Source organism: Canis aureus, chromosome 3 (assembly GCF_053574225.1).
Source record: "Canis aureus isolate CA01 chromosome 3, VMU_Caureus_v.1.0, whole genome shotgun sequence".
Taxonomy (NCBI): domain Eukaryota; kingdom Metazoa; phylum Chordata; class Mammalia; order Carnivora; family Canidae; genus Canis; species Canis aureus.
Genome location: NC_135613.1, coordinates 11306932 through 11331896, shown reverse-complemented (window position 1 = coordinate 11331896; position 24965 = coordinate 11306932). Strand labels below are relative to the sequence as shown.

The 24965-nt window shown below is 41.5% G+C and overlaps 1 protein-coding gene and 1 long non-coding RNA gene across 3 annotated transcripts in view; one reads left to right on the top strand and one right to left on the bottom strand.

The window, feature by feature from the left end:
* Positions 1 to 1110: 1110 nt before the first annotated feature.
* Positions 1111 to 3437, bottom strand: LOC144308632 (uncharacterized). Its single transcript, XR_013375036.1, has 2 exons — positions 2397 to 3437; positions 1111 to 1895 (listed from the first exon to the last, which is right to left on the bottom strand). It is a non-coding gene; the product is annotated as an uncharacterized LOC144308632 (long non-coding RNA).
* Positions 2597 to 24965, top strand: part of IST1 (IST1 factor associated with ESCRT-III) — a 33763-nt gene continuing 11394 nt past the window's right edge. Inside the window, exons 1-4 of one of the 2 annotated variants that reach the window (XM_077889409.1) lie at positions 2630 to 2742; positions 17984 to 18025; positions 24116 to 24218; positions 24632 to 24812. In XM_077889409.1, coding sequence (XP_077745535.1) covers positions 24131 to 24218; positions 24632 to 24812 — 269 coding nt within the window. In that variant the 5' untranslated portion in view covers positions 2630 to 2742; positions 17984 to 18025; positions 24116 to 24130. Of the gene's footprint in view, positions 2743 to 17983; positions 18026 to 24115; positions 24219 to 24631; positions 24813 to 24965 lie in introns of both variants that reach the window. The other variant, XM_077889403.1, reaches the window with a different exon arrangement.

Genomic DNA, 24965 nt, shown 5'->3' with positions numbered 1-24965 from the left:
TTTCAGCTTAGGTCATGATCTCTGGGTTGTGAGATCAAGCCTCACATAGGGCTCCAAGCTTAACACATAGTCGGCTTGAGATTCTCTCTCTCTCTCTCTTCCTCTGCCCCTTCCCCTATTTCTCTTAAATAAATAAAACCTTTATTTAAAAATATAGAAAATATATAGAAAGCAGGTTTTTCAAAATTTCAAAAAATTTTATTTATTTGAGATAGAAAGTGAGAGAGAGCAAGAATGGGGGGCAATAAAAAAAAGAATGGGGGGCAGTGGGAGAGGGAGAAACAGGCTCCCTGCCAAGCAAGGAGTCCAACGTAGGGCTTGATCTTAGGACCCTGGGATTATGACCTGAACCAACCGCAGACACATAACAGTCAGACCCACCCGGGGGCCCCCAAAAGCAGGTTTACCGAATAGTGTGCATGTTATTATCCTATTTGTATTAAATTTAAAATAAAAACACAAATTTTAATAATGTCTTTTTTTAAAGATTTATTTATTTATGATAGAGATAGATAGAGGAGAGAGAGAGAGGCAGACACAGGAGGAGGGAGAAGCAGGCTCCATGCCAGGAGCCCAACGTGGGACTCGATCCCAGGACTCCAGGATCACGCCCTGGGCGGAAGGCAGGCGCTAAACCCCTGAGCCACCCAGGGATCCCCTAATAATGTATTTTTAAAAATTAATAATGGCATAGGCATTTTCACTAAACCCCACATATGTACTCTCAAATTGGTAAAAACAAACATATTTTTACTTTCAAAAAACGTGGTGTTAAATTCAATCCCCTTTATTCTGCTTTTTTTTCTTTTATTATTAATTTTTATTTTATTATTCTTAAATATTTTATTTATTTATTCATGAGAAACACACACACACACAGAGAAGCAGGCTCCATGCAGGAAGCCTGATGTCGGACTCGATCCCGGGACCCCAGAGTCACGCCCTGGGCTGAAGTCAGATGCTCAACCGCTGAGCCACCCGGGGATCCCACTATGAACATTTTAAAACATACTTACACGTAGAGAGAATCGTACAACACTAACTCATTCAGTTACACAATCATCACAATCCTTGCCCCATTTTACCCCTATGCAAGGAATTCATGGTCTAAACATTTTAAAAAATTTTTTATTTATTTATGATAGTCACACACAGAGAGAGGCAGAGACACAGGCAGAGGGAGAAGCAGGCTCCATGCACCGCGAGCCCGACATGGGATTCGATGCCGGGTCTCCAGGATCGCGCCCTGGGCCAAAGGCAGGCGCCAAACCACTGCGCCACCCAGGGATCCCGGTCTAAACATTTTTAAAAGGACGTTTTCTTACAAAATCTCAATGCCATTTTCATGCTTAATAGAATAACAATTCTTTGGTTTGTTGGTATCATGTAAAATACCTGGTCCATCATCTAAATTTCCCAATTGTCTCAAAAATGTCTTTTATATAGTTGGTTGGTTTGAATCCTTAAACAAGATCCACACACCTTACCTTTGGTTGCAAGGTCTCTAAGGCTTTTTAGATTCGAGCCCTCCGCCCTCACTCCCATCTTTATGGTTGCCATTATCCTACTGCACAACAGACTTCAATTACATTTGCACGCATTTACAGGGGGGAAAAACACACCTACACATTTGAAAGGAACCACACACACTGTATTTTGAGGTTCTGGGAACGGTTTCTTAAAGAAATATTTCAAGTGGTGATAAACACACACCACTACTGAGTCCATATAAACATACAGTAATGCGTAGCTCCATCCTCGTCCTATGACCGCATTACAATTTCGCAAACCACAGCTTCGGTCCCGGTGGACGCGGCCTCGACAGCAGGGGGCAGGGTTACCTCCCCTAGAAGCCAAGAGCCGAGGAGGCGCCCTTCCTTGGGTAAACGGGGAGACTGGTTTTCAAGGGAAAAACAAAAGTAAACGGAAGTTTCATTTAGCACAGAGATGTTATAGAGATAAGGTAAATCGCCGGAGAACGTGGTGTTGACAAAACATCAGTGAATTAAATAATAAAGACATTCTGGTTGAAAGAGCAATCAGATTTGGTTTAAAAGAGGGGCTGGGAAAAAAATAAAAGAGGGGCAGGGCTATCGGAGGACATGGATGGAGTGATGGTGGGCAACTAAAGGAATAGGAGGAAGGGTCGGAAACCCGCTCAGTCGCTGCCGCGGGAGGGAAGAACCCGACTCCCGGCAGGAAGCCCTTGGGGCGACTGGAGTTGACCCAAGGTCGGGAGCAAATATCGGGGAGCAACTCCGGGTATCTAAAAGGTTAATACTGGAGCTGGGTTTTCGAGGGACTGGGAAAAATCCGGCAAAAAAAAAAAAAAGCACCGGGCACAAAGCAGGTGAGCAAACTACTGCAGCCCACCTCCCTGGGCCCCAGGTTAAGACCTCCGAGAGAGGGCGAGCCTCCATCAGGTGACGATCACGTAGGTGGCGTGACGTAGGCACACGTCACCACCCATGCCTCCGCCGCGGGAAGTAGTCCCCATCGCGCCCGCTCCGAAGGGACCCGAATGAGGGAGCCTCGAGTCCCTCAGGACGTGAGTTCCGGGAGCGGCCGGCTCGCAGCCAATCCCTGGGTAGGGGGGCGTGGCTAGCTGACCCCCCCCCCCCCCCCCCCGCGGATCCCTCCGCCCGCGCTTGCTTGTGCTGAGGCCGAGGGAGCCGCCATTTTGGATGCTGAGCTTTGAGAACCGAGTCGGTGTCAGCCGTTTTCACGCCTGGATTCAGCCAGGTGAGTCTTATCGGCAGTCTTATCGTTAAGGGTCTTTGTTTTTCTCCTCGCGCTGAGCTCTGGGTTTAGGAGTTCCCCAGTCTGGGTTCAGACGACCCTGAGGTGGCAGGTGAGGAGAAAAGGGAGGATCCTGGGTCTGGGGGTCAGGCCGGAGGTCCGCGGCGCGGGAGGCCGCTTGAGGCGGGGGCTGGGGGCGTGGCGGGGCCGCGAGCCGCGTGGAGACCGCTGGTCCCGGATACTTGAGGCGGCGGAACTTTCCTCTTGTGCTTCCTGCCTGGAAGAGTTCTTCCCCCGAGGCGGAAACGCCGCGGCCTCGGCGCCTGTTGGTGACGGGGCTCGGCCTGCGATCTCGGGGTGACACCCTGTGCCCTGTTGGACTGGTCCAGAGAGGCTCCGGGAAGGTCGGGGTCTGCGTCGACCGCTCCACCTGGCGGGGCGGCCTCCATCGGCCGGAGGGAGTCGGCCTTCCTCCGTAGTTTCCGCGAGCAGCGGTCTTTGCCCCCCGTGTCGTAGGGGAGACCCTGTGAGGAGCCCGAGGCCCCCTCCTCGTCTCGCTCCTCTCCGTATTCTCCGCGCTCTCTTCCGGGGTGCTGGAGCTCAGGGCTTCAAACTCAGCCGCGTAAACTTTCGCCGGGATCGGGATCCACAGAGGGTCCGTCTACCATTAGGCGGTAGGAAAGGCACAGCCCCTTCATTAAAATTAAAAGCCGCTTATAAATCACTCTTTTCGAGGAAGGGGGGGGGGGGTTGTGATTCTTTGTTCTGGGTTATGCGTTTAACTTTGTATTGAAATTTCATGCAGACTAAAGGGTAGTAATGAATTCTCTTCTCATTTAGCTTCAACCATGATCAGTTCGGGGCCAATTTTGTTTATATCTCTCCTTGCGCGAGTATTTAATAAAATAGTAGTTGAGATGCCTGTGAGTGGGCGCAGGCACGGAGAAGCCTTTGACTTCTTTACCTACAGCCCAGTAGTCCGTGGGAAATTTTGTTTTTACAACTTTCTCAAAAGCACATCTACTGGGAATAAAAGGACTTCGTGATACCCTTTACTTAGAAGGTAAAAGAGTGTTTTGAAACTTTAATGTGGGCAGCCCAGGTGGCTTAGCGGTTTAGCGCCGCCTTCGACCCAGGGCCTGATCCTGGAGACCGGGATCGAGTCCCACGTCGGCTCCCTGCATGGAGCCTGTCTCCCTCTGCCCGTGTCTTTCTGCCTCTCTCTCTCTCTCTCTCTCTGTGTGTCTCTCATGAATAAATAAATAAAATCTTTAAAAAAAAAAAAACTTTAATGTTAGCATTGGCTCTCATTTTCAAAGTACTGTTACTGTTTTGTCCAAATGATTTGTTTTTACTTTCTTCCTGTGCCTCTGGGCTTCTAGGTGATCAGGAGCCTCCGGAATCCCCAACTCTAGGCTTAAGTTCTCATTCATTTAAAATTAGAATCAAGTCCCAGCTGTAGGTAGTCTCTTCTGACTTTAAAAATAGAAAATAGGGTGTAGTCTAATGAAATAATTTCAAATACGGAAAAAGTTTTTGTATGCATTAGTTTGCACATTAATACTAATTTCAGCATCATTTATATGACATATCAGTTGGGGAAATTGAAAATTACTACTATGGAATATTAGCCATTAAAATAAAACTAAAGACTGTAGCATAATAGATACTATGTTACATGATAAAAGGCGGGGTTCAGTAGTGTCAGAGTCCATGATTACAACTGTGTAAAAATATGAGGAAAAACTCTTGGTGAGATGTATACCCAGTGACTCCTGTGATTTTTTTTTTTTATATTTATTTTGTTGAAACAAGACAAAAATACTTTCATAATATCTACACATTTCAATATTTATAGCTTCCAGAATATATAATGGTCTCTGCTTTCTGTAGTCTGTACTTTTCTTGTGTGTTACACATGATGCTACTGGTCTTGTGACCCTTTATTTTATTAACTTTTTAATCTTGATTAATTTGATCAGTGAAGGTTTGGTAACAGTTGACAGTGTGAAAATACAGTAAAGTTGGCTTTTTTTTTTAAAGATTTTATTTATTTATTCATGAGAGAGAGAGAGAGAGGCAGAGACACAGGCAGAGGGAGAAGCAGGCTCCATGCAGAGAGCCGGATGTGGGACCTGATCCCAGGATCATTCCCTGAGCTGAAAGCGCATGATCAACAGCTGAGCCACCCAGGGGTCCCTAAAATAATACATTTTAAATACAAAAGGTTTCCTTTATACTGCATACTATCATTCTAGTCACTGTTGACCATGCTACTGCCTCTTTTTCCCACTTGGTACTTTTTGGAGCTACTCTTAGGCTTGTCTCTTAGGACCAGATTTTTTTTTTTTTTTTTTTTTTTCTGTTTTTAACTACTTTAAATAGAGCTTTTAGGATTACCACCTCTGGACAGCTTCACAATTTTGGGCAGCAGGTGTGAGTTGCAGCAGTCTCACCTTTCTAACCAAGTAACATGAGGAATGACTCGATTCATGGTTTTATACTTTCCCTTACTCAGAATAAAGAGAATTCTTCTTTAAAAGGCTTTCCCCCCCCAAAAAAAGAAATAAAAACAGAGCTCCTAGAACTGAATGATAAAAGGGAGACTGGATGGATTTGTTCCAAAGTTGAGTGGGATCAAGTGAGTTGGTAGAGCCAATAAGGGCACATGAGGCCAGTGTGTGACATATTGTTGGTACACCGATGAAAATAGTACATCAGTACAGGCATGCCCTGGAGATATTGTGGGTTCTGTTCTGAACCACCATAATAAAGTGAATATCGCAATAGAGTGAGTCAAATGAATATTTTAACTTTTTTTTAAGATTTATTTATTTGAGAGAAGGCATGCGTTTGAGTGCACAAGCAGGGGGGCCTACTGAGGAAGATGGAAATGCAGGCTCCCTGCTCCTGGGATCATGACTTGAGCCAAAGACAGACTTAACTGGCTGAACCACTCAGGAGCCCCTGACTTTTTTTTTTTGTTTTCAAAGTGCGCATATAATAATGTTTACACTTTATTGTAGCCCGTTAAGCGTGCAGTAGCATTACGTCTAACAAAAAAATGTGCCTATCTTAATTTAAAAATATTTTATTGCTAAGAAAAGGCTAACCCAGAAATTGTAACCTTATGCTGGTGGGGAGTCTTCCCTCCATGTTGATGGCTCCTTACTGATCTGGGTGAAGTGGAAGCCCTGGCAGTTTTTTAAAATAAGACAATAATGGAGTTTTTTTGCATCACTTGACTCCTTTCATGAAGTTTCTCAGCGTGTCATACTGTTTGATAACATTTTATGCACCATAGAACTTTTTTCAAAAGTTGAGTCCTGTCAAATCCCTGTTGGTGATTTATGTAATATTATAAATTCTTTGTTACCATTTCACCAATCTTCACTAGGAATAGAATTCATCTCAAGAAACTACTTTCTTTGCTTATTCATAGGAAACAACTTTTAAAAATTATTTATTTATTATTTATTTGACAGTGAGAGCGCACAAGCAGGGCAAGGGGCAGGCAGAGGTGAGAAGGCGAAGCAGGCTCCCCACAGAGCAGGGAGCCCAACTCGGGGCTCTATCCCAGGACTCTGGGATCACTATCCGAGCCTAAGGCAGACACTTAGTTGACTAAGCCACCCAGGGGCCCCAAGAAACAACTTCTCGTCAAGGTTTTATCGTGAAATTTCAGCGATTCAGTCACATCTTCAGGCTTCATTTCTAATTTTAGTTAATTTGCTATTTTTACATTTATAGTAACTTCCTTCACTGAAATCTTGAACCCCTCAAAGTCATCCATGAAGATTGGAATTTTTTCCAGTCTTTTGTTAATATTGTTACTTTGCCCTCTTGCCATGAATCACGAATGTTCTTAATGGCATCTAGAATGGTGAATTCTTTCCAGAAGGTTTTCAATTGATTTTGCTCAAATCCATCAGAGGAATCGCAATCTATAGCAGTTCTAGCCATGTAAGATATATTTCTTTTTTTTTTTTTTTTTTTTTAAAGATTTTATTTATTTATTCATTCATGAGAGACATAGAGGCAGAGACACAGGCAGAGGGAGAAGCAAGCTTCATGCAGGGAGTCTGATGCAGGACTCGACCCCAGATTCTAGGATCACGACCTGAGCCGAAGGCAGACACCCAAACCGCTGAGCCACGCAGGCGTCCCTGTAGGATATATTTCTTAAAAAGACTCGAAGGTTGAAATTACTCCTTGATCCATGAACTGCAGAATGGATGTTGTGTTATCAGGCATGAAAACGTTAATCTCATACATCTCCATTAGAGCTCGTGGGTGACCAGGTGTGTTGTCAGTGAACAGTAAAAGGAATCTTTTTTATTCTGAGCAGTAGGTCTCAATGGTGGGCCTAATATCTTTAGTAAACCATGTTGTAAACATGTACTGTCATTCTGGCTTTGTTGTTTCATTTATAGAGCACAGGCAGAGTGGATTTAGCATAATTCTTAAGTGCTGTAGGATTTTCAGAATGGTAAATGAGCGTTGGCTTCAACTTAGTCACTGGCTGCATTAGCTTTTTTTTTTTAGATTTTCTTTTCATTTATTTATTCATGAGAGACACAGGCAGAGGGAGAAGCAGGCTCCATGCAGGGAGACTGACATGGGACTCTATCCCGGGACCGCAGGACCACACCCTGGGCAGAAGGCCCCGCTAAACGCTGAGCCACCTGGGCTGCCTGCTGCATTAGTTTCTTTTTTTTTTTTTTTTAATTTTTTATTTTTTTATTTTTTTATTTATGATAGTCACAGAGAGAGAGAGAGAGGCAGAGACACAGGCAGAGGGAGAAGCAGGCTCCATGCACCGGGAGCCCGATGTGGGATTCGATCCCGGGTCTCCAGGATCGCGCCCTGGGCCAAAGGCAGGCGCCAAACCGCTGCGCCACCCAGGGATCCCCTGCATTAGTTTCTAACAAGAGTTACTGGGTCCTTTGGAGCTTTAAATCCAGGCATTGACTTCTGAGTATGGAAGTCCTAGATGGCATCTCCTTCCACTATAAGGCTGTTTTGTCTACATTTAAAATCTGTTGTTTAGGGATACCTGGGGGCGTCATCTTGGTCTGGGGATTGAGTCCCACATTGGAGTCCTGTAAGGAGCCTGCTTCTCCCTCTGTCTATGTCTCTGCCTCTCTGTGTCTCATGAATAAATAAATAAAATTTTTTTAAAAATAAAATCTTGTTTAAAGGGCACCTGGGTGGCTCAGTCGATTAAGCAATCCAACTCTTGAGCTCAGCTCAGGTCTTGATCTCAGGGTGGTGAGTTCAAGCCTAATGTTGGTCTCTGTGCTGAGCATGGAATCTACTTAAAAAAATATAGCCACCTTTATTATCTTAGTTACATCTTCTGGATAATTTGCTGCAGCTTCTGCATCAGCACTTGCTGCTTCACGTTGTTCCTTGCTATAGAGGATGGCTTCTTTCTTTAAACTTCATGAGTCAGTCTCTGCTAGCTTCAGGCTTTTCTTTGTAGCTACCTCTCCTCTCAGTTGGTAGAACTGAAGAGAGTTAGGAACTTGCTCTGGATTAGGCTTTGGCTTAGGGAATGTTGTGGCTCCTTTGATCTTTTATCCAGAACACTAAAACGTTCTCCATATCAGCAATAAGGCTGTTTTGCTTTCTTATCATTTCTTCACTGGGGTAGCACCTCTTGTTTCCTTCAAGAAATTTTCCCCTGCATTTATAACTTGCCTAACTGGTTCGAGAAGCCTAGCTTTTGGCCTAGCTCAGCTTTTTTTTTTTTTTTAAACACATTATTATTAGTTAAGATTTCATTCATCTATTCATGAGAGACACAGAGGCAGAGACACAGGAGGGAGAAGGCTCCATACAGGAAGCCTGACGTGGGACTTGATCCCCGGTCTCCAGGATCAGGCTCTGGGCTGACGGTGGCGCTAAACCACTGAGCCACCTGGGCTGCCCCTAGCTCAGCTTTTGACATTTTTTTTTTTTAAGATTTTATTTATTCATGAGAGAGGCAGAGACATAGGCAGAGTGAGAAGCAGGCTCCCCACAAGGAGCCACATGTGGGACTTGATCCCAGACTGCCCTGAGCTGAAGGTAGGTGCTAAACCCTTGAGCCACCCAGGCGTCCCTTGACATGTTTTTCTTAATGAGTTTAATCATTTGTAGCTTCTGATTTATAGTGAGAGACATTTGACTCTTTACCTTGAACAGTTAGAGACCATTATAGGGTTATTGATTGGCTTAATTTCAATATTGTTTCCTAGGAAATAGGGATGCCTAAGCAGAGAGAGAGAGAGACGGGTGGAGCAATCAGAACATACACATAAATCAGTAAAGTTCATTGTCTTACATTGGAGTGGTTGGTGGCACTCCAGTTACAATTTTACAATAGTAACATCAAGGATCTGTGGTCACAGATCACTGTAACATATGTAATAATAATAAAGGTTGAAATATTGTGAATGAGAATTACCAAAATGTGACACAGGCATGGATTGAGCAAACGCTTTTGGAAAAATGATGCTGATTGACTGGCTTGATGCAGGGTTGCAAACCTTAATCTGTAAAAAATGCAGTATCTGAGAAGTGCAATAAAGAGAGGTATGCCTAGGTATGAACTAGTTTTGTAATTACTAGTTCATAATCATTTCCTAGGATTTATGTTACAGTCATTTACATGTCTTACAGTTGTTTTTTGTCTTTCTCATTAGCTTGTAAGATCTTTGAAACTTTAGGGCGAGGTCTTATAATGTGTCTTTCTGTGGTGGCTTAGCACAGTGCTTGATAGAAGAGCACACAACAAACAGTTGGTGAGTGAATGCATGACAGTAAACATGTTGAGGCATAACATCTTAGAATAATCTGTGAATCATAAAAGGAATTTTAAATGTGTTGTACAGTATTAGTATATGGTGCATATATATACATACACATACATATACATTATTTGTTCATATATGTTTTACTTATGTGGATGTTTGCATATATATAGAACAGTTAACTTGACCAGAATATTTTATTAACTTTCAGGTTGTTCCTAAATTTAATATTCCTAATCATGCCAGGTACAAAGATTATGGTATTTAGCTTTGGAAACAGGTTAAAATCCTGGAATGGTAATGGAGTTGGTATTTTGTATTAGACTAGTTTGGGGTCTAATGACTTATTTCATATATTGATAATTATTTAGGATCTTTAGTAGTTGCATTTGTGGTTTAATGCATTATCTTTAATGATTCATGGTTTTTGTAGAACAGGAATCTAGTTTCTGAAAGCTGAAAATCCTTGAAACTTAGGGGTACCTGGCTGGTTCAGTCAGAAGAGCATGCGACTCTTGATCTCCAGGTTGTGAGTTTGAGCACCAGTATGGGTTGTAGAGATTACTAAAAACAGAAATTAAAAACTTAAAAGAAAATTCTTGAAACTTAAGTTAACAAAATACTTTGGCAAATTATTTTTTTCCTTAAATCTAAAACAAAAATTAAGTCAGTGGAATTAAAACAAAGAATGTTATTTTTTTTTAAGAATGTTATTTTTATTTAAATTTCTTACTAATTAACAATAGTGACAGCTTTGTACAAAGCCCTGTGCCTGGCAGTGTGGGAATAACAATGGAACCGCAGAAATAGGTTTGACCAAAGGAAAAAAAAAAAGAAGCTTTGACTTCAAGCAACTATTACTGATTACAGTTGAAGTCTTCCAATGACTTTGAAACAGGTTAGTCAAAAAAAAGTCAAAGCTGGGGAGAAAACATATAAAAGCCCATTTATCATTTAATTCTCATACCAGCCTTACAAGGTGTGAGGGTTCATGTGATACTGGTATTAATTTTCTGTAGATGATTGATAGAAAATTCTTATAGAGAAGCCACCTGGGCCTGAGTTTTTTTTTTCCTTTTGAATGTTTTTTAATTTTAGATTCAATTTTTGTTATGTGTATGGAGTAATTACATTTTCTATTTCTTTGTCAGTTTTGGTAAGTTGAGTTTCCGAGATTTGTCTATTGTTTTTTGAATTTATAGATGAAAGTTGCTAATTCCTCTTTTAATATCTCTAGGATTTGTAATGATATTCATTCCACCCTTCATTCCTGATAGTTTGTCCCTTTTCTATAAATTTATCTATTTTTAAAGATAATCTTTATGCTCAACATGGGGTTTGAACTCACCACCCCGAGATAAGTGTCCTGTGCTCTACTGACTGTGCCAAGCCAGGTGCCCCAAGATTTATCAAATTTTTTTTTAAAGTTTATTTATTGAGAGAGAAACTGTACACATGCCTGGGGGCGGGGGGTAGAGAGAGAAGCAGGCTCCTTGTGATGCAGAGAGATCTCTATCCATGGACCCCAAGATCACGACCTGAGCTGAAGGCAGTCTGCTTGGTGTCTGCCTTCAGTTTAGGTCATGATCCCGGAGTTCCCAGATTAAGTCAGGCTACCCGTTTCTCTCTGCCCCTTCCTCCTGCTCTTTGTCCTCTAAAGTAGATAAAATCTTAAAAAAAAATTTTTTTTCCCTAGATAACCAGCATTTGGTTTTGTTTATTTTTCTGTAGTTTTCTGCTTCAGATTTATTTATTTATTTAGCCTTGTTTTTATTATTTTCTTCTGGTTGCTTTGGGTTAATACAGCTCTTTTTACAGTTCCTTAGGGGGTAGCTTAGATTACTAATTTGAGACCTTTTCTAATATAAGCATTTAGTGTTGTAAATTTCCCCTTAAGCACTGCTATTTTTTTTTTTTAAGATTTTATTTATTTATTTATGAGAGGCAGAGAGGCAGAGACCCAGGCAGAGGGAGAAGCAGGCTCTCCGAGGGGAGCCCGACATGGGACTCGTTTGGGGACTCCAGGATCACACCCTGGGACAAAGGCAGGCGCTCAACTGCTGAGCCACCCTGGTGTTCCCCTTAAGCACTGCTTTTTAAGCTACATCCACAAATTTCAATATTTTCATTTCCTTGCAATTCAAACCTTTAGATATTTTTTCCTGCTTGCAATTTCCTCTTTGAGCCTTGGATTATATAGAAGTGTATTGTTTAATTTTCCAGCATTTGGAGATGTTCTGTCTTGTTAACTGATTTCTGGTTCAGTTCCATATGGTTAAAGTTCATACTTCGTGTGACTTCCACCCTGTTTTGTTAAGGTTGTTTTGTACGCTAGGATATGGTCTACATTCAAGTATGTTCCATGTGCTTTACTGTGTTGGGCGGAGTTTTCTGTAACTATCATTGAGATAGGTTGGTTGGGTGTGTTCAGTTCTTGTATGTCCTTGCTGATACTTTGATCATTTACTGATGAAGTATGTTGAAGTGTCCAGCTATAATTAGGGATTTATTTCTCCTTTCTTATCTGTGAGTTCTTGATTCATATATTTTGAAGCCCTATTTGTAGGTGCATTCATTATTAGGATTGTTATATTTACTTGGTGAATTCACTCTTTTATCATTATATAATTATATCATTTTATAATGTTCCTTTTTTTATGCCTAGTTTTCCTTGTTCTTTTTTTTTTTTTTTTTAAGATTTTATTTATTTATTCATGAGAAACAGAGAGAGAAAGGCAGAGACACAGGCAGAGAGAGAAGCAGGCTCCATGCAGGGAACCTGATGTGGGACTCTATCCTGGATCTCCAGGATCACGCCCTGTGCTGAAGGCGGCGCTAAACCGCTGAGCCACCCGGGCTGCCCAAGTTTTCCTTGTTCTGAAATCTACTTTGTCTAACATTAATATAGTCCCTCCAACTAACTTTAACTTTATTTTTATTTTTATTTTTTAAATTTTTAAAAAAGATTTTATTCATTCATGAGAGACAGAGAGAGAGAGAGAGAGAGGCAGAGACACAGGCAGAGAGAGAGAGAAGCAGGCTCCCTGCAGGAAGCCCGACTTGGGACTTGATCCCGATCCCGGGGCTCCAGGATCTCGCCCTGGACCCAAGGCAGGCGCTCAACCATTGAGCCACCCAGGCATCCCTAACTTTCTTTTTATTTATTTATTTTTTTTGATTTTTTAATTAATTAATTTATTTTATTTTATTTTATTTTTTTAATTTTTATTTATTTATGATAGTCACAGAGAGAGAGAGAGAGAGGCAGAGACATAGGCAGAGGGAGAAGCAGGCTCCATGCACCGAGAGCCCGATGTGGGATTCGATCCTGGGTCTCCAGGATCGCGCCCTGGGCCAAAGGCAGACACTAAACCGCTGCGCCATCCAGGGATCCCATGATTTTTAAATTTATTTATGATAGTCACACACACAGAGAGAGAGAGAGAGGCAGAGACACAGGCAGAGGGAGAAGCAGGCTCCATGCACCGGGAACCCGACGTGGGACTCAATCCCGGGTCTCCAGGATCGCGCCCTGGGCCAAAGGCAGGCGCCAAACCGCTGCGCTACCCAGGGATCCCCCTAACTTTCTTTTTAAAAATTGAATTATACAAGATGAAATCAGAGAGGGAGACAAATCATATGAGACTCTTAGGAAACAGGTTCGCTGGAGGGGTGGGGGTGGGGGTATGGGTTAAGCATAACTGGGTGATGGACATTAAGGAGGGCATATGATGTAATGAGCACTGGGTATTATATAAAATTGTTGAATTACTGATCTCTACCTCTGAAGCTAATAATACATTATATGTTAGTTAATTGAATTTAAATAAAAAAGAAAAGTTGCCCAGGGCCACATATCTCATAAGTGGCACAGCCACGATTTAAAACCAGGCAGTGTGACTCCAGAGTGTCACCTCTGTGCTGTGGTGCTTTTACCATCAGCAATTTGGCAAGAGAAACAGCCAGATTTTGTCTTTTGTTTCGTTTTCATCTCATGATCAAGCAGATGTCATTTAAGAGTACTATTTTGGGGGGACACCTGGGTAGCTCAGTGGTTGAGCATCTACCTTTGGCTCAGGTCATGATTCTGGGTTCCTAGGATGGGGTCCTGGGATCAAGTCCCTCATCAGGCTCCTCTGCTTGAGTCTGCTTCTCCTTCTGCCTATGTCTCTCTTGAGTAAATAAATAAAATCTTAAAAAAAAAAAAAAGTATTATTATTTTTTCAATCCTCAGTGTTTTATGTTGAAACCTCAGCACATTAAAAATAAAAACAAAACAGAAATTAAAAAAAAATAAGTTAAAATTGGCATAAAACATTATATTAGTTTCAGGTATACAGCATAATGATTATTATGTATATTGAAAAATGATCGTTAGAGTAAGTCTAGTTAACATCCATCACCATACACAGTTAACAAAACTTTTTTCTTGTGATAACTTTTTTGTATATGTGTGATGAGAGCTTTTAAGACCTACTCTCAGCAACTTTCAAATAAGCAGTATAGTATTATTAACTAATCTATACATTCACATCCCCATGACTTAAATATTTATTACTGGAAGCTTGTACTGAAATGGGTGGAAGGGTGTAAAAAATTAAACTTCCAACTTTCTTTTGATGAGTGTGTAATACACATTTTTAATTCTTTTACTTTATTTCTTTTAAAGATTTGAGAGAGAGCAAGCTTGAGTAGGGGAAGGGGCAGAGGGAAAGGAACAAGTTGACTCCCCACTGAACAGGGAGCCCCACACGGAACTTGATCCTAGGATCATGACCTGAACCAAAGGCGGGCGCTGAACCAGGTGCCCCAACCTTTTTGTTTTTAAAATTTTATTTGAGTGGGGAGCATATGAGCTCATGTGAGTGGTGAAAGGAGAAGAGGGAGAGGGACAAGCAGACATTGCACTCATGACCTGAGCTGAAATCAAGAGTTGGATGCTTAACACACTGAGCCACCCAGACACATCCTTTCACTTTTAACACTGAGCCACCCAGGCACATCCTTTCACTTTTAACGTACTTGTTTTTATTTTATCAAAGTGAGTTTCTCGTTGATAGAATATAGATGGACCATTTTTTGGACCATTCTGACCATCTCTGTCTAAGTTGTTTTTAGACCATTTTTATATAATTATTTATGTAATTATTATTTAAGTTCAAATATTAAAAAACACCATTTTATTATGTTTTCTGTTCTCTGTTTTTCATTTGTTAGTATTTTTGCCTTTTGGGTTATTTGAATACTAGTATTCCAGTTTAAAATATTGAAGGGTGGGACCCCTGGGTGGCGCAGCGGTTTGGCGCCTGCCTTTGGCCCAGGGCGTGATCCTGGAGACCCGGGATCGAATCCCACGTCAGGCTCCCGGTGGATGGAGCCTGCTTCTCCCTCTGCCTGTGTCTCTGCCTCTCTCTCTCTCTCTCTCTCTCTCTCTCTCTGTGACTATCATAAATAAATAAAAAATTAAAAAAAAATATTGAAGGTTTTTTTTTTTTGTATAGTATTTTTTACAGTATTTTTTATATGTATAACAGTAGATATACTTTGACAATATACTTAGAGTCAGTATTTTCTCTGGCTGCTTTCAGTATTTTACAAATTTATCTTTAGTTTTCAGCAGTTTTTTGATGATGAGTCTGGGCAAACATTTCTTTGTGTTTATGCTGTTTAGAATGCCCTAAACTTTTTCAGCCTATAGACATATGCTTTTCGCTAAATTATGCCATTAGCTAAATTTGGGGAGTTTTCAGACTTTAGGGTTTGGTTTTTTTTTAAGATTTATTTTAGAGGTGCCTGGATGGCTCATTTGGTTGAGTGTCTGTCTGCCTGCAGCACGGGTCATGATCTCAGGGTCCTGGAGTTCCTTGTAAGGAACTCGTGGTATCCTGCCAACTCCTTACTCCATGTTGGGCTCTCTGCTCAGCGGGAAGCCTGTTCTCCCTCTCCTCCCCACTTGTACTTTCTTTTGCTGTTTCTCTCAAATAAAATCTTTAAAAAAAAATTTAGAGAGCAAGAGAGAGAACCCACACATGTGCGATTGTGGGGAGGGACAAAAGGAGAGGGAGAGAGAATCTCTGTTTTCCTCAGCTTCCTTCCTTACCATCAACTTGTCTTCTGTGTCACTCACTCTTTCTTCCACCTCATTAACCCTAGCAGTTAGGAAATCCAGTTTATTTTTTATTTTATTTGTTTTAAAATATTTTATTTATTCATGAGACAGAGAGAGAGAGGCAGAGACACAGGCAGTGGGAGAAGCTGGCTCCATGCAGGGAGCCCCATGTGGGACTCAATCTGGGGACTCCAGGATCACACCCTGAGCCACCCCCCGGGCATCCCAGGAAATCCAGTTTAAATTGCATCTCATTTAATTTATTTTTAATTTCAGATTGATTAGATCTAAATTCTGCAATAATGAAGTCTCTGGAGTCCTTTGTGCTTTTTTTCCAGACCCACTAGTTGCTTTATAATTGTGCTTCTGAATTGGCTTTCTGACATCGAGTTGAAATCCATACTCTGTAACTCTGTGGTAGAGAGTACTGTTTCTGATTCTTTCTTTGTTTCTGATTCTTTCTTTTGTGGTGATTCTTCCTTCTAGTCATTTTGTTCGTTGCAGAGTGGCTGTATGAGCGGGCTGAGTCAAAAATACCAACCGTGGCCCAAGTAAATTCCACCCTAGATGATTCTGATGAGGTCAGAGACCAGAAAATGAAAAAAGATCAGAACAAAACAAAACAAAAGGACCACTAAAGTGATAAATTTTAAAACAAAGTAGTAAAAAATAAAAGGCCAAAAACCCCAAAGAAGAAAAAAGTAAAGAAAAAGGGAAAAAAGGGGGGGGGGGATTGGGGGATTGTGATGGTGAAGGGGTGGTAGTGGAGAGAGAATATAGTCTACCTGAGGGGTCCTAGAGCGTCATCCTCTTGGTTCTGAGTGTATTTTATTTTGTTCTGTATGTTAGAAGATGCTCAAACCCAGCATCCCATATATAAACCAGCAATACTTCTAGAAAGCTCCAACATTGCCACCAAAACATAAGATAAAAGAGGGGGGCAGAATGGAAATGAAGAGAGAATATAATCTCACAGAACGAACTAGTCTGGTATTCCTCTTGGTTCTGGGTGCATGCTGATCATGTTTTAGGAGTATTCTGCCATTGTAGAACAAAACAAGGCAGAGAAAACAAAAATCACAAAACAAAAACCCCTGTCTCCTATATCTCCCCAAATTAAATTGAATATGTTGAAGGGAATCCAGAAGTGAAAAAATATATCTAAGATGTGTAATTATAGAAATATGAAAGTCAAAAAGGAAAAAACTTAAAAATGAAGAGCTGGTAATATTGTAGTTAAGGTGGGGAAAGGGAAAAAATACTGGAAATGTTTAGTCTGATATAAAAACTAATTGTAATGGAAAAAGGGGAAAAACAATTTTAAAAGGGGAGGGAGACCCTCTAGTTCTATATACTATATTCCCTCGATTTTCCCTTGCTCCTGGAGCTTTTCAGCACTGCTTGGTCAAGAACTCTTCCCCTGTTCTTCCAGCTGGTCCTCTGGGGGAGGGGTCTGCTGTGCTGATTCTCAGACGTCTGTGCTTGGGCAGAGATGCCCCGCCCCTTACCTGATGCGGGGCTCAGTGTGAGCTGTTTAGTCCTTGAGGCCTTTGTTCCCTGGCGGCCCTGCCCCTCCCAGGCACATGGTGAAACTAGGAGGAAAAACATCAGTGGCTGCAGCCAGATTTCCAGCTCTGGAGTCGAGCTCCCAATGAGTAACTAATGCAGTCTCCCAGTCCTCACTGGCCTAAATGCTCTCAGGCCGATGAGGGTGCACAGAGATGTACAGCTTGGGGGCGCCCAGCGGCAGGAGAGTTCTCGCTGTCTTGTGCTCTCCCTGGTTCCATCTGTCCAGGGGGAATGTAGGATCGCTGGCTTTGTCCGCTTGGGTGCCCTGGGATCCGGAGCCCTGTGCTGGAACCACGCTCTCCTGGGGGCCACCTCTCCTTAAGGGAAAGGGGCACAGCCGCCTCCGTTCGGAGCCGGCTCACCTAACCTACTGGCTTCTCCCAAATGCCCCGGAGGGCTGTGGCACTCCAACCCTTTACCGATATCAGACCATGGTTTGAGCTATCCCCCCAGGGCATCTCCTCAAATAGTGACTCCGGGAATCTTGAGGCTTCATTCCTCTCCTGTGGTTCTGCCTGATTTCCCTGCTAAGCACTTTTCTGTCAGGGAAAAATCCAGTGCGGATCCAGGGCTGGACTTTCCTGTCCCTGAGGCTTTCACGTTTCTGCTTTAGCTCTGCTACTCGCAGTACCCCTCCCCCACTTTGTTCTTCTTTCTTTATTTTTTTTTTCCACCTTCCTACCTTGTTAGAAGCGAAAACTTTTCTCTCTGTAGCATTCCAGCTGTTCTCTATTTATTTATTTATTTTTGTTCTCTCTTTAAATCTCAGGTTGAATTCATAGGTGTTCAGGATGTTTTGAAAGTTATCTAGGTAAGTTGGTGGGACTGGGTGAGTTGAGGACCCTACTCCTCTGCCATCTTGCCCTGCCTCCAGGGGAGAATCTCAAGTAGATTCCCACCTGGACCTGGAGTCCTACATAGGGGTTGATCTCAGAACTCAGATCTTGACCTGAGCGGAAATCAAGACTCAGATACTTAACTGAGCCACCCAGTGACCCCTCAGCCTATAGGTTTTCACAATTTTTTGGTACCAACTTTTCTGGGACTCTGAGGACACAAATACTAGATCCTTTGTTATTGCCCCACAGATCTCTGAGACTTTGTTCACTTAAAAAAAAATTCTTTTTAAACTGGATACTTTAAGATTTATTTATGAGCAAGGCACCTATGTGGCTTAGTCTGTTAAGCATCTGCCTTCAGCACCAGTTGTGGTCCTGGGGTCTTGGATTGAGCCCACATTGGGCTCCCTGTTCAGTGGAGAGCCTGCTTCTCCCTCTCTGTCCTTCCCCCCTTCTCCTGCATCACTCTCCAGCTCACTCCCTGTCTTTAATAAAATCTTTGAGAAAAAGATTTATGAGGGAGAGAGCAAGCAAGTGAGGGGAGGGCAGAGGGAGAGAAAATTTCCAGCAGACTTTCCACTGAGCGTGGAGCCCAGTGCTGGACTCCGTCTCCCCACCCATGGGATCATGACCTGATCCTAAACCAAGAGGCAGACACTGAACCACCCAGGTGCCCCCTTGGTTCTGGTTTTTAAGGACTACACATGTTACTCTTAAGTATAGCTAGGTCATTAATTCTGACTGCTGCATAGTAATCTGTTGTGTGCTTCTGTCACATTTTATTTGTCCTCTTGTAAGGAACTCGTGGTATCCTGCCAACTCCTTACTACCATAGGGTCTGTATGTGCTTCACTGTATATGGGTCTTCATGGCCCTCTGTACAAATTTCTTTGAGGGTATTGTTCAGCAGTGCGATTGCCAGACCTTAAGGTATATATGTACATTTACCTTATACATGAAGACATACATTTTATTAAATACTAACAGGCTAATATTCACTCTTACAAAGGAAGGAGATCCTGTCACTTGCTACAGCATGGACTCAGACTTTACTTATACTATTGTGTGTGTCAAAATACATAAACAGCATGTTTTGTTTATCCATTCATCTGTTATTGAACATTTGGGTTACTTCTACCTCTTGGCTATAGTGAATAATGCTGCTATGAACATGGGTGTGCAAATAACTTGGAGATCCTGTTTTCACTTTTGGATGTATACCCAGAAGTAAGATTACTGGATCAGATGGTATTTCTGTTTTCAGTTTTTTAAGGAACTACCATACTGTTTTCCATAGTGGTACCCCACTTTACAGTCTCACCAACAATGGTACACAAGGGCTTCAGTTTTTCCCATATCCTTTCTGACACTTTTTAAAAAATATTTTATTTATTCACGAGAGACAGAGAGAAAGAGAGGTAGAAACACAGGCAGAGGGAGAAGCAGGCCCATGCCGGGAGCCCGACGTGGGACTTGATCCCAGGTCTCCAGGATCACACCCTGGGGCAGAACGGCGCTGAACTGCTGGGCCACCGGGGCTACCCGACACCTTTTTTTTTTTTTTTTTTTTAAGATTTATTTATTTATTTATGATAGACACACAGAGAGAGAGGCAGAGACACAGGAGGAGGGAGAAGCAGGCTCCATGCTGGGAGCCCGACACGGGACTCGATCCCGGGACTCTAGGATCACGTCCTTGGCCAAAGGCAGGCGCCAAACCACTGAGCCACCCAGGGATCCCCCGACACTTTTTTAAAAAAAGATTTTATTTATGTATTTGACAGAGGACAAACAGGGGGAACAGCAGAGGAAGCTGGAGAGGGAGAAGCAGGTTATCTTTTTTTTTTTTTTAAGATTTTATTTATTTATTCATGAGACATGCAGAGAGAGAGAGAGAGAAGCAGAGACACAGGCAGAGGGAGAAGCAAGCTCCACACAGGGACCCCCATGTGGGACCCAATCCCAGGCCTCCAGGACCACACCCTGGGCCGAAGGCAGGCGCCAAACCTCTGAGCCACCCAGGCAGGTTATCTTTTTATGTGCAGAACTTAGCACAGTTTCTGGTATACAGTAAAATACTTAATAAATACTAGTTGAGGGGTGCCTGGATGACTCAGTCATTTGAACATCTCACTCTTGATTTTGGCTCAGGTCGTGATCTCAAGGTGGTGAAATTTCTCCCCACTCAGCCAGGAGCCTACTTGAAATTCTCCCTCTGCCCTTCCCCTTTGCTGATGTGTCCGCTCTTTTTCTCTAAAATAATTCTTAGGAAAAAAAAAAAACTTGAATGAAAGAATGAATAAAATGAGTTGCTGCATTTTTCCAAGAAAACAATGTAATGTTATCTTTTTAAAATAAGATTTCTAGGACCCCTGGGTGGGTCAGTGGTTGAGCATCTACCTACTACTCAGGTTGTGATCCTGGGATCAAGTCCCCCATCAGGCTCCCCGCAGGCAGCCTGCTTCTCCCTCTACCTATGTCTCTGCCTCTCTGTCTGTGTCTCTCATGAGTAAATAAATAAAATCTTAAAAAAAAAAAAAGATTTCTAAGAGATGTATTGAGGATTAATCTCAATTGTCTATGCCTTTTTGCCTTTTCCATATAATTTATTACAATTGGATATTTAGTATCCTGGACAATCTTAGAGTTGAAGGGACTTTAGAGATAAGAGGCTTACGTTACTATGTATTTATTGTAGAGAGGGACATACAAGTACCCAGTTTTCTTCTTTTTTTTTTTTTAAAGATTTATTTTACAGCAAGAAAGCACAGGAGTTGTTGGGGTGCAGAGGGAGAGGAGAACCAGACTTCCTGTTGAGCATGGAGCCCCACATGGGTGCTCAGTCCCATAATCTTGAGATCCCGAATCTGGCTGAAACTAAGAGTTGTTTGTTCCACTGAGCTGTTTATCCAGCTCCCAGGATAAACAGCTCCCAGGTGTAATCCACCTGTTTATCCAGGTGCCCCCACAGCTTTTTTTTTTTTTTAAAAGACAATTTAATTTCAGTTTTTTAGTCTGATTAGCTGAAATTTTGTTTTTTGTTTTTTTTTTAAGATTTTATTTATTCATGAGAGACCTAGAGAGGCATAGACTTTGGCAGAGGGAGAAGCAGGCTTCCTGCAGGGAGCCCGATGTGGGACTCTATCCCAGGACCCTGGGATCATACCCTGAGTTGAAGGCAGAAACTCAACCACTATGCCACCCAGGTGTCTCCAGCTAGCTGAAATCTTAACTGCAGTATAAATCTGAGGTTTCTTTGGTAGATCTGGTTCCTGCTGATTTAGTCTTGTGTGTATATGTATAGTCCTTGTGTTTGATACTGTTCCAGAATCAAAAAGCATCCTCTTTTGATGTATGTGCCTGGAAGCTTGCTCTTGTGTGCTGTGTTTATAGGCGCCCTGTTCCTTTCTGCCTCTACCAGTGACTGTGATTCCTGTCTGGAGGCCCTCTTCATATAGTTACCCTTGTGAGGTTTCACGTCCTCTTCTTGTCCTCTCAGTCCTGGAATTATTAATGGTTCTGGGGCAAGACTATCTCCTTTGTTGGTTTCTCTAAACCTTACCCACACCTTTGTACATAGTCTATTAAATTCTTCTCAAATTACTCAGGTTGTGGATGCTGTTTTCAGCTGGAATTGTGATTATTAGAGTCCCTGAATGGGCCCTGTGATTTTACTTACTTTTTATTTATTTATTTATTTATTTTTTTATTTTACTTACTTTTTAGATGTGAACAAATACATGTTTTACTGAATGATAAGATTAGTAATTTGGGTTTATTTTTATCTGCCTTACATAGAGGTTTATAGTAGCCTTTGAGAGTTTCTCTTCCCCAAATATCCCCAACTAGAAGATTAAGAGTGAAATATAAACAACTTTGCCACACTTCAATATTTTCAACTTCCTTCAGTAGAAATTATAAAATTATAAAATTATTTATACTGCAGTATAAATCTGAGGTTGCTTTGGTAGATCTGGGTTCCTGATACCATTGATATCAATGGTATCAATCCGAGGTGATTGTTTTATCTAACTAGACTGAACTCCATGAGGGCAATAACCATGTCTGTTTTTTTTTTCTTTTTTTCTTTTTTTAGTGCCAGTGTGTATCTTTAGTTCCTGTCAGTGTTGTAGATATTCAATTAATATTTGTTGAAAGAGATTAAAAAATAACATAGTATTTTAATTTTTCTGCTGAAATACTGTAGGGAGTGTATGATTAAGTTTGTTTACTTGGATATTTAGATATACTTAGATTTTATTCTTCATTTTACTGGTTTGTTGTTGGTTGATCCTGGGCCAGCGCCTGGTACAGCAAATGACAGTACTAGTTAGTATTTTTTTGGCTGTCTTTCTCCCTCCCATCTATCTCTGGTATGAATCCCTTGGAATTTAGGATACAGTCTGGATCTAGTTAGCACTAGAACCTACCGCAGCACCCGTTGTCTTATAAATAATTGTCAAATTGAAGTTCTGAATTTATGATTATGAGAGATGTTATGGCATAAACTGTAGTGAATGTCATTCTTCAGCTGTCCTGAACTTGTGTTCCTCTGAAAGCTTCTTTTTCTCTCTGGTACCTGGAGTCTACATACAGCACTCCCTCTGCCTGGGGTAGTCACATTCTCTTTTTTACCTTATAAATAATTTGTGTGTCGTTTGGGACCCATCTTAGACTTTTTTTCTCCTGAAAGTATCCTGTAATCTTGGCACTACTGACATTTGGGCTGGATAATTTTTTTTGTTATTGGGGGGACTGTCCTGTTCATTGTAGAATGTTTAGCATCATTCCTGGCATCTGCCCACCAGAGGCCAGTAGCATCCCCTCCAATCATGACAACCCAGGATGTCTCTGGTCATTGCCAAATGTCCCAAATGGGGCAAAATCACTTCTATTTGAGAACCATTCTAAAATTACCCTTTTACCAAATAGTATTGTAGTTGCCAGATTTTGCATTTGAGGGCAAGGACTGTACTTTTTTCTTTTGGTAAATCTTTAGCGTTTAGCTATTGTCTGATGTAGAAATATTTAGTAAATATTTGTTGGTGGATTGAACATAATTCAGTGTAATGGATCCCAGATATTTCATGACATACAACATACAAGCTCCATTGTAAACTGAGACCTAGATTAATTATTTAAATGTATAAAGGCTTCTGGAGGCAATTTTACAAACGAAATATATCTGATGTTTCTTATTAGTGGTATATGCACAAGTGGACACATGTTCCATACAAACTCTTTACATTGGATGTCTTTTTTGGTTTGTCTGTTGATTGGTTAGTTAGATCTAGCTTTTGTTTGGGTGTTACATGTTTTGAAGTTCAAGCCAGGAATTAATTTAGAGACACAGAATTTGTGCTGTCTCAGTATAGAATGCACAATGGTGTACCCCCCTGTAGGTGGAGGGGAATGGTTTTGTTGACTGTATATTTGCTGTTCATTGAAAGTCTTGGTAAAATAGCCTTCTGTTGTTAAGTTTTTTTTCTTGGGCTTTTCGTCCTTTGGTGTATTTCTTTGTATGTCAGCAAATATTAATATTTTTGTGATCTTGGGCACTAGCTTTTTCCCAAAGGCTGAGACTTAGTAAGATTTGAGGAACCAATGGGAGAATATTTTTTAATTTGGTTCTAAATTTGATAATCTTTCCTCATCACTGCCCTGATGAGCTTTTTGGGAGAAATAGGCGTCCTTCTTGCTGTTGCTTTGTCTTTTTATCAGCCTACTTCTACACCAATATATAGATACTAATTTTATCCATTATCAGGTTCTTTCAGCTCTGCCTTCAAGATCTCAAATCCAGTCACGCTACCCTAGCCTAAGCTTTTTCCATCCCTTGTCTGGACTATAGTAATAGCCTTCTCCTTGGTCCTCTTGGTTCTGTTATTATCCTCCCCTAATCAATTCTCCATACAAGCCAAAATGGCCTTTAAGAAATGTTGAATAAGGTCATGTTGTTTTTGCCTGTATTAGGAAATCATTCTGGGTTATAGTGTCAGCTAATCCATCCTCTAACTGGAATAATTTCAGCTTGAAAGTAGTAATTTCTTATCTTTTTCCAGGAGTAACAACACAGCATGCTGGGCTCTGGATTTAAAGCTGAGCGTTTACGGGTCAATTTGAGATTAGTCATAAACCGTCTTAAGCTATTGGAGAAAAAAAAAAGTGAGTAATACATGATTGCCTTATATTTTCTTTCCCAAAATACATCACTGGGTTTTACCACCCTAGTACTGGCTCTATCAGGCTAGTACTATGAAGTCTTAGGGATCCTAGATCCTTGAAGCTTTAGATAGATTACTGCTGCTCCTTGTGACAAGTTAGATTGAATTGTTCTGTTGCAGGGAATGAGTTAACATGACTTCTGAGGTGGGAATTTCTGGCTATAACAGCAATACTCTTTGCTAGACAAAAGAGCAAATTCTGGAGACTAGATGAGTTGGGACTAGATTTGCTGAGAGTGAGTGAACTAGGTTGTAGTAGGTAGAAACACTCACTTTGTTCTTGGGTTGGAAGTCTCCTGCAAGCCAGGGCCCAATGTACTGCTGCTATGTGACTGGATGGGATTTGTGCCTTAGCGGAACTGGCCCAGAAAGCAAGGAAAGAGATTGCTGACTATCTGGCTGCTGGGAAAGATGAACGAGCTCGGATCCGAGTGGAGCACATTATCCGAGAAGATTACCTTGTGGAGGCCATGGAGATCCTGGAGCTATATTGTGATTTGCTGCTGGCTCGGTTTGGCCTCATCCAGTCTATGAAGTAAGATATTTTGTCTTTTTTTTTTTTTTAAATCTTAATCTAGGTATGATTTCTAGAAAAACTGTACCTGTGTATAGAATCTGATGGGTTTGGACATAGGCATACACCTGTATACCATCACCACAATCAAGGTGTGTTTATTAACATTTGTTA